Source organism: Pelobates fuscus, chromosome 4 (genome assembly GCF_036172605.1).
Source record: "Pelobates fuscus isolate aPelFus1 chromosome 4, aPelFus1.pri, whole genome shotgun sequence".
Lineage (NCBI taxonomy): Eukaryota > Metazoa > Chordata > Amphibia > Anura > Pelobatidae > Pelobates > Pelobates fuscus.
Window position 1 is genome coordinate 294,249,939 of NC_086320.1, and position 13,585 is coordinate 294,263,523.

General features: G+C 37.8%; 1 protein-coding gene across 1 annotated transcript in view; it reads left to right on the forward strand.

Moving 5' to 3' along the window:
• TGFBR2 (transforming growth factor beta receptor 2) overlaps nucleotides 1–13,585 on the forward strand; it is a 74,123-nt gene that overhangs the window by 36,182 nt on the left and 24,356 nt on the right. Inside the window, exons 2-3 of the mRNA XM_063452214.1 lie at nucleotides 8,632–8,782; nucleotides 10,086–10,282. Of these exons, the coding sequence (XP_063308284.1) occupies nucleotides 8,632–8,782; nucleotides 10,086–10,282 (348 nt within the window). The remainder of the gene's footprint in view (nucleotides 1–8,631; nucleotides 8,783–10,085; nucleotides 10,283–13,585) is intronic.

Consider the following 13,585-nt stretch of genomic DNA (forward strand, 5'->3'; position numbering starts at 1 on the left):
ATTAATATTGTGTACTACACTGATTACACCATTCCTTTTGCAGGAAATTAAGGAGTTTTTAAAGCATAATTTCATACTTTCACGGCTAAAATTCCCTAATCTATTTACATAAATATTGTATAGCTCAAGACCAGATGTGTAGAAAGAAATAATTCTGAGGCAAACGGAGCTGAAAAGGCACACATTTCAAATAAACCTAGTGTAAATATCATTTAGCTCTTTTAACGGAGATTTTGTGAACTCATTTTTTTTTCACTAAGTTTTAAACTATGAATGAAGCGCACTTGGGCAATAACAAATACACTGGTATAAATGAGCCAGCTTTTTTTTATTAAACCAGTTATTTGTCCCCTAATTTAGCAATTCTGTTTTCAGTACACCACCGTTTGGTGTTTAGTGAATAAATCCACAAATATTTGAATTTAAGCACGCTCTTTAGTAAAACATAACCAGTCTATGGCAACACAATTTAAAGATCAGATATAATCGTAATAAGTTATATAATTTAATTCATATGAATGGCAGGAACGGGCAGAGTGAAAGCATACAGAATTCAGTCTAGTTAGAGCTTTATTAAATGGGAAAAAAATTTAAGTAACTGGTAGAGTGTGTTGTCGGCAGAACACCAACACTTTGGTACTTATAGCAGGGTGACCTGGTGTTCTGGTTTATTTTTGGACAGTTGCTTTATTTAGTCATTTGCCACTAAATTATTTAGTTTTGTTAACATTTGCCTCTAAGGTTTGGAGGGAACACATATTCTAAAAAGATATTAGTTTAAGTAGCAATTATAACAAAATGATAAAACTAGTAGTCTTTATTTTTAAACTTTTCTCCATCACGTCATTCTCTCACGATAAATACTGAAATAGTCCTCACTGCACTGATGGAACAAGGAGCTTCTAGCTTATAAAAATAAATAGAGCTCTTGTTTAGAAGATTAAATATATGCATAGGAGTTAAAAAACACGAGGGCACATTGAGAATTAAAAATATTAGTGTTCAGGTTAAGAAAATTGAATTGAAGATTACATTCAAGTAATGGGGATTTCTATGAGGAACTTAGTTGTAGGGAAAAAATAGTCACAGGATGTTCATAATTTAGAAAAGCTAGTTATAAGACTTATGAACTAGTCATGTGCTGGACATTTTCTACCTAGTTTCCATGTTATTATTATTATTATTATTATTTATAAAAAATGTGCTAATAATTTTTGCAGCCCTGTATAATGGGTTCAAGAGACATACAAAAATATTCATCAACAAACATTTGCCTTAACGAAATACCTGCTCAAACAAGCCTACAGTCTAAAGATATGATTATCATTGAACTCTGTTATGTTTCGTGCTGATCTCACTTCTAAGACAATGTATCTCACAGAGAATCATAACTAGGAAGTTATGGCGCATGGTTTACAATTGCGGCCCTCCACCTATACAATTATTCTCATAGAGAAGCATGGAATTCAGTGCTTCTCAATAAGAAGTGCTCATTTAAAGTAAGTGAGGAAGGAAACCCTAGTTTGGCAGACTTAGGTTCTGCATTTTGGGGTGTACATACCTAACATTTTCTGTTTTGGCTTAAAATTTTAAAGGGATTGTATAGTGTAAGGCATACAAAGTTGTATTCCTTACACTATAGCTCCCTCTGCTCGCCTCCCTCCCTTGTGACACACGTCCTGGCATTGAAAGGGTTAATAAACACTTTCTGTACTCACACGATTCCAGCGCCGATCTCCCTCAGCACTTGGTCGGTGCATCACCTCTTCCAACGTTAACGGACAGGGGGGCGCTAATGCACATACGTGGCGATAGCTGCAAGCCCATTAGGCCCTCCTCACAGGAGAGCATTGCTTCATTGCATTCCTATGGGGAATGATGCTGGATGTCCAGCGTCCGTTAGGTGACCAAAAGTCTGATTGAAAGACACTAGAGGCAGTGTTATTCCTGCAAGGTAATTATTGCAGTTTCTCTACAACTGCAATAATTTCCATTGCAGGACTAAGTAGGAAAAGAATGGTGCATCTAGACCACTTCAATGAGCTGAGGTGGTCTGGGTGCCTATAGTGTCCCTTTAATTTCCTTTTCAATTCTTGGCAATTCCAGTTTAATGAATACCAATGCATGCATGACACACAAAATATACTGTATATCCTTCACAACATGCATATTTACAGATGCAGAACAAACGCATTTGCCTTACAGTTAACGTTCCGTTGCATACTGTTCATAGAGGCATGTATTGCCACATTACTAAATCATATTTTTGTATGTTTTGCATGGGCAACGCAAGGCATAACTAAACCCAATATTCCAACAGTTTCTGTTCAAAGGGTTGTAACTTCTTGCAGCTCTAATATTACCTTCACCACTAATGCCAGTCTGTGTAGACTAGAAAATTAATGGTTTAAAAGAAACGACATATAATCTATTTTAATTCCACACAGAAACCATACACATAGAATACATTCTAAACTACTGCACAGAATCTTAAAATAATGTACTATTATTCCAAAAGAACATGTTTTATGTTAACATTTCCAAAATGACTTTCCTCAAAAAGACTAGTACAATAATTATGACAAAGTACCTATAAAACAAATGGGTTCTCTATGCGCAAGAAAAGTCTTCTACCTATAAAAACCCCATATTTTATTACATTTCCAGATAAGCACAAACACACTCAGATACATACTGCCAGACACATACAGATACACACATACACAACACCATATGCAGTCACTGCTTGATATGCATGCTTACACAGATATACACTGCCACACACACAAATGCATAGATACACACACAAATGCATAGAAATAATTTTTGTGTATAGATCATGCCTCTGAAGTTTCGGTGCTCAATTCACTGCCATTTAGGAGTCAAATCTCTTTTTTGTTTATTTTTATGCAGCCCTAGCCACCCCTCCCCTGGCTGTGACTGACACAGCCTGCATGAAAAGAAAATGGTTTCATTTTCAATCAGATGTAACTTACTTTAAAACTTTTTATCTCCTGTTTTTTTTTTTTTTTAGCTTGGCAGAGTCTAACCAGGGCAGGAGATAAGAAATTCCTAATTAAACAGAATTTGCATTATAGGAAGTGTAAACATTAGATTAATCTTTACAGGAAGTGTTTAGGATGGCTATGTACATCACATGCAGGCAGGTGTGGCTAGTGCTGCATAAACTAAGTGATTTAAATCCAAAGTGGCAGGGAATTGAGTAGTGAGACTGCTTGGGCACGATCTACACACCAAATCTGATTCATTAAGCTAAAGTTGTTTTGGTGACTATAGTGTCCCTTCATTGACAAATACACAGATCTGCCTTGCATGGATATATGGATACAAAAAAATCTTAAAAACAATAACATAATATCTATAATAATTTTATTTATTTATAATGATACAAGCTAAAATCACAAACCTCAAATAAAATATGTATCTATACTATTGCTATCAGTTTGGCTTGCACAAGGTAGATATTTCTTTGTATGTTCTACAAAGCCCTTTAAATATGAAACATCACCAGAAAAGCCTATGCATGTTCTCCTTTATAGTATGGTAACCTGCATGTGCTTTAGCAGTAATTTATACACTGTCTGATATACAATATTTCCATTAAATTGTTTAATTAAAATGTGGAACAGAGAAAATTAATTCTGTGCTTCAAAAGGAAAGAGTGTGCAGACTGCTTAATGTTTATAGTAGTCAGACTAAACAGTTGGATCTGTACACACCTCCTTTCCTTCGTAATAACTCTTATGCCAGGCCTGGTGCCAAGATGTGAAGAACACATATGTAAGAGGAACACATTTTTTAGTACTTTCATACAGGCAGATAGAAAGAGTTGAATAGTTTTTTGCCAAAATCAGCTGACTTGAGGGAAATTGCCAATTCGGGGGATCGTAATTCATTTGTCAATTCACCAAACATTACAGAAATCAAGCCACAAATTCCAGGAAAAATGGTTCACTGAAAAATGTATGTCCGGATTATTCACTGAACTAAGAATTGATGAACTCGACAAGAGAATTGCACACTATTAACTAAAATATCTGAGCTGGAACAACAGCCGAGTAGAAGGGTTTTTAGATGCACATTCCAGAAAGTTAGTATATAGTAGGATCAGGAATTGGTAGGATATCCAAGTGAGACCATTGACTGGGGTATTCCACTAACAGACAGACAGAGAATGTATGATGCATTTTGGAGACATACAAAAACATTTGACAGGAGGTGGTAGTTTTTAAAGGGAGAATCTAAGCAGCAAGACCATTACACCTTGATGTAGAGGTTTTGGTGGATTCCGTCTCTTTGCTCTGACAATATAATGTTGTTTTGCTGAACATTTACCTCTAATGGCAGTCAGCCGCTAGTATCACTAGTATCACTGATTTACACATGATCCATATGATGATAATGCCCAACGCAGATTCAAGCCTTCTCTATGAGAAGCACTGGACTGGCATAGAGTGGTGATTGCTGCACATGCACCATAGTTCTGAAGTGCGATTTGATTGGACCAGAGATCATCAAGCATGATGATGTTATCATGGGAAAAATGGCTGCAACATTTGCTGGAGTGGAGTCGCTCCCAATGGATTACCGATAAGTTTTGTGGTGTTTTGCAGTTGGAATTTTTCCACCATGCACATGTCTAATTAGAGTTCTTTTTTTTAAACATTCTTTATTTTCATTTTCCCATATATTACATATATTGCTTGTAGACTGTGGAAGCACACCATTAAAGGGACACTATAGTCCCCTGAACAACTTTAGCTTAATGAAGCAGTTTTGGTATATAGAAGCAGTTTTGGTATATAGGTATATATATGCTCAGTCCTCTGCCATTTAGGAGTTAAATCCCTTTGTTTATGAACCCTAGTCACACCTCCCTGCATGTGACTTGCACAGCCTTCCATAAACACTTCCTGTAAAGAGAGCCCTATTTAGGCTTTCTTTATTGTGAGTTCTGTTTAATTAAGATTTTCTTATCCCCTGCTATGTTAATAGCTTGCTAGACCCTGCAAGAGCCTCCTGGATGTGATTAAAGTTCAATTCAGAGATTGAGATACAATTATTTAAGGTAAATTACATCTGTTTGAAAGTGAAACCATTTTTTTCCATGCAGGCTCTGTCAATCATAGCCAGGGGAGGTGTGGCTAGGGCTGCATAAACAGAAACAAAGTGATTTAACTCCTATATGACAGTGAATTGAGCAGTGAAGTTGCACGGGAATGATCTATATACTAAAACTGCTTTATTTAGCTAAAGTAATTTAGGTGACTATAGTGTTCATTTAAAACAGTTCAGTACAGAAGAAAAAGGGGGAGACAGGGGTAATACAGAACGAATATATTGTTAGTAGTGTCATATAACAGGATAGTTGCATTATGTGTACACATTGCCATAAGCAGATAGACATTGTACATGGTACATATTACCATAAACAGATAGAGTTAAATTATGCGAATATGGGACTAGTAATTACAACAGTTGTTGGCATGGCATTGGTACATGCTATTGTAGGGTATGGTGAAGGTCATCAAAAGTGTGGTTGCATGACACGCACAGGATCTCCTGTCTCAGGTTAGGGCATATTGCATTCCATTCACCTGGTACTTGTGATATCTGCTTAAGGCTCTTAGAGAGCCCACAGTGCCCCGTATTGAGGTGCTCATTCTTTACCCCGAAGGGTAAGGGTTAGAGTTGGTGACCCGTCGGGGTCATGGCGGCTGGGTCGTACATTGCGGGGAATGGAGTGAGGTGTGGTCGAAGATAATTCAATTAATTGGGTACTGCCCGAGGGAGGAGGATCCCCACTCTTTAGAGTGCTCTTTTAAGACAGAATTTTCTTTTTCATCTCATGGGTAGGTGAGGTTTCTCTCAATAGTAGACAGAGGAAAGAACAGGTAACATGAAGGTTAAAATACATGCCTGAATCACTGCACTTTCCTCCCCCTCCTCGCCCTGTATTATTCCACGTGTTACCTGATCATACATAGTTTACCACCTATACTGATGACCTCTCACCTGTTTTTTTGTTTTTAAGAAGGAGGGGGGAGTCCACCCATTGCTATAGTGATAATCCTTGGTGCAAGCCAGACTTGGGGTTGCAAGCCAGAGCCTTATCCATAAAGTAGAAAAGAAGTGTGTCCAGGCATTTAAATCAAGTTAAATCTTGTTGCAGTGTGGAACAGCAGAGCAGGAACAACAACGTTTGGACCTGCAATGAGGTCTTTGTCAAGCACATTTTTAACATTGTTAAAATGTGGGTTCTAGCCTTGGCTATCGCCCCAAGCAATGTCCCTGAGGGGAACTGAAATGTTCTGATAGTGATAACCCCTTTCCTTCTCCCCAACAAAATGATTAAAGTGTAGATAAGTAAATAATGGGTGTGGACACAACTAATAATCCATAATGCTTTAAGGGTACCCAGATTCGCCCATCCTCAGTTCCTAAGCATACCGTCTTTGTGCCAATCAATGCCATCCAAATATGGAAAAAAATAATATTGCTAATACGGAAATTAAACTAACATATTAGCAATAGCTAATCAGGGGGCACGATCATGGGTACCTTAGGGCAGTGTTTCCCAACCCAGTCCTCAAGGCACACCTACCAGTCCAGGATTTAAGGATTACCCAGTTTTGTCTAAGGTGTTTTTAGAAAAAAAAGAAAAAAACACCTTAGACAAAACTGGGTAATCCTTAAATCCTGGACTGGTAGGTGTGCCTTGTGGACTGGGTTGGGAAACACTGCCTTAGGGATCCCTGATTTCTATCAAATCATGTTTGAGTGGTTCCGTTACATTAGCACTTGGTGGTTATGGTGCTTAGACTTCTCATCAGGGCTACTTAAAGCATCAAATTCACTAAAGCCCACTCTAGTGTTTAGGATGTGAGTTGTACCCGGGCTCCTTTTCCCAGTAATTGGGCAAGCCATTTTGTAATGGTTTGCCCTCTTATCTGGGTCCCCACCATTACCTGGGTCTTTCTATTCTAATGACGCTCATTCAGCTTTTGCAGCTCTGCACAAGCTGGATGATGAGTCTGTCTCCTTTCATTAGCTGAGAATGAAAGGTGACTGCTCTCAACCATTGAAGGCAATTGTGTGTATAGAAACGTGCACATAATTGATATTACCAGCCCGGAACTCTTGTGGGCTGATGGCTCCCCAATGACAGTGTCCAAAGTGGAGCTAAGAGGTTAAACTCTGTATGTGCAGCGTCTCTGAGTGAAACACTCTGGACATACATACTCTAGGCACTATTATCATTTCAAATCACTGAAGTTGCCATGTTGCTTTGAGTATTTACACTGTATAAAAGCTGGACTGCTTATTAAAAGACCTTAATAAGTGAAGCACTGTGTCAAGGTGTGCAAGCAGGAGTTTTTAAATCCTTTGAGTGCTACCATTTTTGCTACAATTTCCTTTTACCCATGAGCTGTGGTATTTGATGGGTTAAAATTGTTGTCCTTTTTGGTGTGAAATGTTTCTTGTTTTCATCCTACACAAGGAATTGCAGATATGTGTGTGAATTATTGCCAAAGGCGTGCATTTTTAACATCCTGGGATCCTGAAGATTTGTTGTGCTTGGCAACAGGAAAACATATTTGCTGATTATTTAGGGGGAATATAGGCAGAGTAAAATACCAGGGCGTTTTTCTGTAATAATTATGAATACAACCTCATTTAAATCTCATCATAAATTAAATGTTAACTGTATGAAACTGGTCAAATTTACGAATTGCTTACAAATTACCACAAACATCTTAGTGTGGGTGGGTTACGAAATGCAGAATATAGTTCAAGTAGAAGAGTGTTGGAATTTAATACTGAATTTAAATTTGGGCCAAGAGAAATTGAATGCAGCTGTACCAAATCTCTTTCCCAAATGGGGTGCATTTCACGGAATTGATGAACTCAATTTTACTGTTACCAATAAATGCAAAGACAAAACGTAGGAGTAGGTTATCGCTGTACCATTAAATATATAAGTAGGGCTTACTACATGTTTCCTACTGCTCTGAATCAGCTATCAACAATAAACATACATATATAAATAGATATTATACATGTATAAATAAAAGTAATAGTGTAGCAAATTATTGAACTTTTGAAAGCCCACATTGTAATGACAAAGTCTTTTTATGAAATACGTCAATGGCATGTAGTTGAAAAATGCAGCCACAACAATTTTGATTTAAAAAAAAATAATTGCATTGTGTAATAATAGGTGAAAATAATGTTTGCACCTACTTTAGGCAGTGTGTGAATTTGAAACATTTGTTCAGACTTTGGACTGCATAGAACATTTCACTGGTTTTAATAAATGTAAAAAAAAAACCAGACCTATTGGAAACTGTTGGGTTTTAACCCTAAATCAGGACTCAAACCTAAATTTTGCTGCAAAATAATGCTGAATATCAACTGTAAAATCAGAATGTTATGAACGCTTTATGCATTGTATCCACATCTAAACACCATCTAATGTTTTCTCCCTTACCAAAATTTTGACTTAATCAACCTCATCTTCACCCCAATTGCTTTTTAAAAGTCTAGAAAACATTCATGCGTGAGACATTTGCTAACAAACCTGTTATTTAATCTTCCTTTTCATTACAGAATACCCGATGCTTAGCAGTGATCAAGACCGTATCCAGTTATGCAAATTTTGTGAACCAAGACCGACAACTTGTACTGGTGATTTTATCTGTCCAAGTGACTGCAGTGTAACATCTATCTGTAATGGAACAGAAGTATGTGTAGCAGTCTGGTATGTTTATTTCATTTTATATATTCAATATTTAAATATTACCACTTGGTTACATTACTCTAAGGGTAGGGTCATTAAGCCTAGCAGATGCTGTGAAACCTTAGGTCTGGAGGGAAAAAAATTGCAAGTGAAAGATATGGGAATATGTACAAGTCAGACATGGGTAAAAGACAAATGTGGGAGGGAGAAATGGCAAAGTTGTATGTTGGAGGAGTTAGACATAGACTCAAGTGGGCAATTGGAGCTAGGACACTAGAGAGTGGTTGGAGTAGAGACATTAGGGTAACATTGTAAAGGCATTGGTGGAAGGGGTGGAAATGACATAATTGGTGATAGATGGGGATAGATAACTGCAGTGATAGAAACTGGGACAGACACTGAAGCAGAGAGAATGGGAACTAAACACAGACTTCATTCACTCATACTCTACGTACATTTCTCCCAGAATTTACCTTTAATGCAAACAGGCACATTAGCACACACCAACCGTGGCGCGAAATATATTTTTAATACCCTACACACAAATACACCCATACATTAACACGAACACCCCCAAAAAACACATTTCCAAATTCGGAGACCTCTAAACAAATATACATAGATGCTACATGTGACAAAAGAGACTTTAATGTGTCACTTGGCACAAGATGCAGAGCCTCCCCCCCCCATGCTGAGATATCTGCCTGCCAGTTGCTGTTTGAAAATAAAGATTGTTGCTGTGTGTACCAAGAAAGAAGCTGGCTGTCTCTTTCCTTGCTGTAACTATCCAAGATCTGCTTTAATGTGAATGCTGGTGGATAAAGGGACTCCAAGCCCCCATCATAGCACTTAGTATAGTGATCAGCTGTGCAAGTTAGTGGAAGTACCCACGCACGATATTAGTCGTATCATCACAAACCTACACATAAATATTACATACGGTGACATCACATACAATACTTCTCAACCAAAACTAGCCCAGAAATCACAGGTGTCCTAAATAAACTTGCTCACTACGTGAGCACAGGCTTTTGTTAAACCTACCCAAAGCAGATGGAGAAAGATATACACTTGCATCAGGTTACTAGTACCGTGGCTGTTTAAGAACTTTGTGGAATTCAGTAACAGATTCTGGAAAAATTGTGTAGGAAAAAGTTGCCCAACTGTGGACCAACAGCAGTTTTTTACATACAACATCAAGCAGGCAATAATTTAAATTATAGTTCCACAGGAGGGGACATGTTAGACATTGTTGTTGTAAAGAGATACCTCTGTTAGATTGACCCATACATCCGGTAACGTTGTGTTCTTCTTTGGACTACAGGAGAAAAACCACTAAGACCATTACAATGGAAGTTATGTGTCATGATCCAGAAGTAGAACTGTACGGCCACAAGTTGGGTGACTCTGTATCAGATAAATGTGTCATGCAAAACAAGCAATCACCGAGAGAAAGTCTATACATGTGCTCGTGTAAAGGGGAGGAGTGCAATGACTTACTTTACTTTGAAAGTATGAAAGGTAAGATACAACGATTTGAAAATGTGAACATCTCTGTGTGTTTGTGTGTTTTAACATGTTTGTTTTCTAAAAGAAATATTTAAATTGTTTTTGATTTGTTTGTTAATGTTACGTTTTGACATGTTTCAGCCTTTTTGTGCACACCTAGATTCACACTTCATGTCTTCATTCTAGTTCTTAATTACAGTTTATTTTTAAGAGAGAAGCTAGACACCGCAATCACGCAAGTTCACTGTAGTTCTTATAGTGCAAGTAAAATGTCCTTCTAAACATACCTATGAAAACTATACTGTTTTCACCTCTATCTTGATAATCAGTGGCGCTTAGACTTCCCCCACTTCCTGCTGACATCATACGGGGAAGCACTGCTTCCTAATTGAGATGTCCAAGTATTTGTATGGTGTACACATGCACAAAGCACCCTTACATGCCTAGCTCTGGTTGCTGTGCCACTTCACAGGTACATTTTCAGGAACAACTTCTCAGCACCAAATTCAGTTTCAGGTAATAATTATGGCCCTTGGACTGTCTCTTTAACCATTTGTTTAAACATATTTAGCCAGAATTTACAATAGCCACATTGCCCTGGTAATATATGATCTGGTTGTGCATACATTTGTACAATGCTGCAGCTGTCTTATGTGTGACCTACTAACTATAAACTAATCAAAGTAACGTAACAGGTGGTGTATTTTCCATTGTATACCACCAGAACGTTGTTTTTGCCTTTTAGAGAATGATACATTTTTAGAGTTCACATATAGATTAACCCCTTAAGGACCAAGCTTCTAGAATAAAATGGAATCATGACATGTCAGACATGTCATGTGTCCTTAAGGGGTAAGTCTATAAAATACATTTTATCGTGTACGTATAATGTCATATTTCTCCCAATATGCAAATGACCACATTCGAAAAGAGCTTGGGACAATGGTAATTCAATAAGAACTTGCCCTAAAGCTTAACTATCAATTCATGTTTAGCCACCCATCATAATATAATTATTGGTTAAAGAACCTAGGTAATGTATAAATGGTGTTGTATGACTATAATTACATGTGTTTCTTCTATGAGCATAGCATATTGTTGCCATTGAAGGTCAGGCGGCTTTCGATGGTTAATATGAAAGGGAAATGTCAACATTATGCCAGCGACAGAGAAGGGATTGGCTTGCCAGTGTGTCACAAGAGCATTGAATTCTTAAAACTGCTCACAGTAAAGGGTGCTTGGGGAGGCGATGAGACTTTTTGAAGCATATCCCCTACCAGAAGAGCATGCAGAGTGCTTAAAGGGACACTATAGTCACCAGAACAACTAAAGCTTAATGTTTTTGTTTTGGTGAGTATAATCATTCCATTCATGCATTTTCATGTAAACACTGCCTTTACAGAGGGACACCTCCAGTGGGCACTCCTCAGATGTCTGCTAGAGGTTCTTTCTGAGGCAGTGTTGCAAAGTAGGCAGCACTGCTGTTCAGCTTCCCCACGCTCTGCATGGACACGCTGAATTTTCCTCATAGAGATGCATTCATTCAATGCTTCTCTATGAGGAGGTGCTGATTGGCCAAAATTATGTTTGGCCCCGCCCACTTCCTGCCTGCTTGCCAATTTCAGCCAATTGAATGCTTTCCTTATTGTGATGATGTCACCAAGGCGGTGGATCAGGGGGCTGGGCCAGCACCACTGCAGGGCTGGAAATAACCCCTTCTAATGGTTCTAAGGGGGTGGGGCAAGCCACCTAAATGGTGGTTTTAACACTATAGTGTCAGGAGTACATGTTTGTGTGTCTGACCCTATAGTGTTTCTTTAACGATAACTCCTATAAAACAAAACAAGACATTAATGCCTATTTGATATTGTTTACGTTTCAAGATATAAAAAAAAAACATATTTTTCAGTCTGTTTGCCTACAGTAACACATATTTACAGTTGTATTTTGAAAGATTTATTGAAAACAACAGTGAATGTTCCTGTGACACTCTAGTCACTTGTGTCTATAATGCTCTCTTACATCGAACAGGAAATATGAGCTCAGTCTCAAATGTCACCAGCGATACTACTGTAACATACACCTCATTAGTATACATTTAAAAACGTGCTGACATTTTATTTCCCTGGGTTTATGGTTTGTGAGCAGCTGAGTACATCATCAAACTGCAGCTTCTGGCGCTCTGCGAAAAAATATGTCCTTTCCCAGATTATTTTAATATTCCCTGGTGGAACTACTAAATCCCTAAGCATATGCAATATCAAAACTCTGCGTGTTAACTATAAAATAATGTATGTATCCATGCAGTATTTGTAAAAGTGATATAACTGTAAATAATGTATGTATCCATGCAGTATATCTAAAAGTGAGATCATTATAAAATGATATATGAATTGATGCGTATTTGTAAAACATGAATAACACTGATAGGGTTATTTACTAACGTGAGTATTCAAATTGAATATCACATTTAAGGCTAGTTGTGGAGCTCAAAGCATAGCTGACTTGGATAATATTACAAATCAAGCATTTTCTTTCTTTTTTTTTTTTTTTAAACTCAGCTATTGATCTAACCTCACGACAAGTCACTGTTTAATGATCAGACACCCTTGATTGTAGTTCCACTACTTTAACTATGTTCCGTTAACCAGATCATGAGCACATTTGATGATGCCTGTAACTGAATCTCTATCTGACAGTATCACTGTCTTAGTATTTCTCCTCTCTTTCCATTGGTATGCTCAATATCGGAAAATGTTAACCAAGACAATTTGCATGGGTGTATATATTTGCATATATATAGCAATGAAAATACAGGCAGTGTGTTAAGTTTTATTTAATTGTTTTCTACTAAAATCCTTGGTCTAAATTAAAGGGACAATATAGGCACCCAGATCACTTCATCTCAGGGAAGTTGTCTGGGTGCAGTGACTCTGTCCCCTTAGCACTGCTATATAAAACATTACAGTTTTAGTGAAAATGCAATGTTTACATTGCAGGGTTAAGACTGCCTCTAGTGGCGGTCTCTCAGCCACTTGACTTGCTTCCTGCATAGAGTTTAACTCTATGAAACAACGCCGGACGTTCTCATGCTTGGTATTAGGAATGTCCAGAATCTTCTAAATCCCAATTGAGTGAATGCTTTCCTATAGGGAAGGCCTCATGTATGTGCGGCTCTCATTGCACATGTGCATTAAGTTCACCCCCATCAATTGACATCGGAGGAGAAGCCCAAACCAACCCACAAGGACCTTTGAGCTGGAATCAGATAAGTGTTTAAAGGGTTATTTAACCCTTTCATGGCAGAGGGGAGCG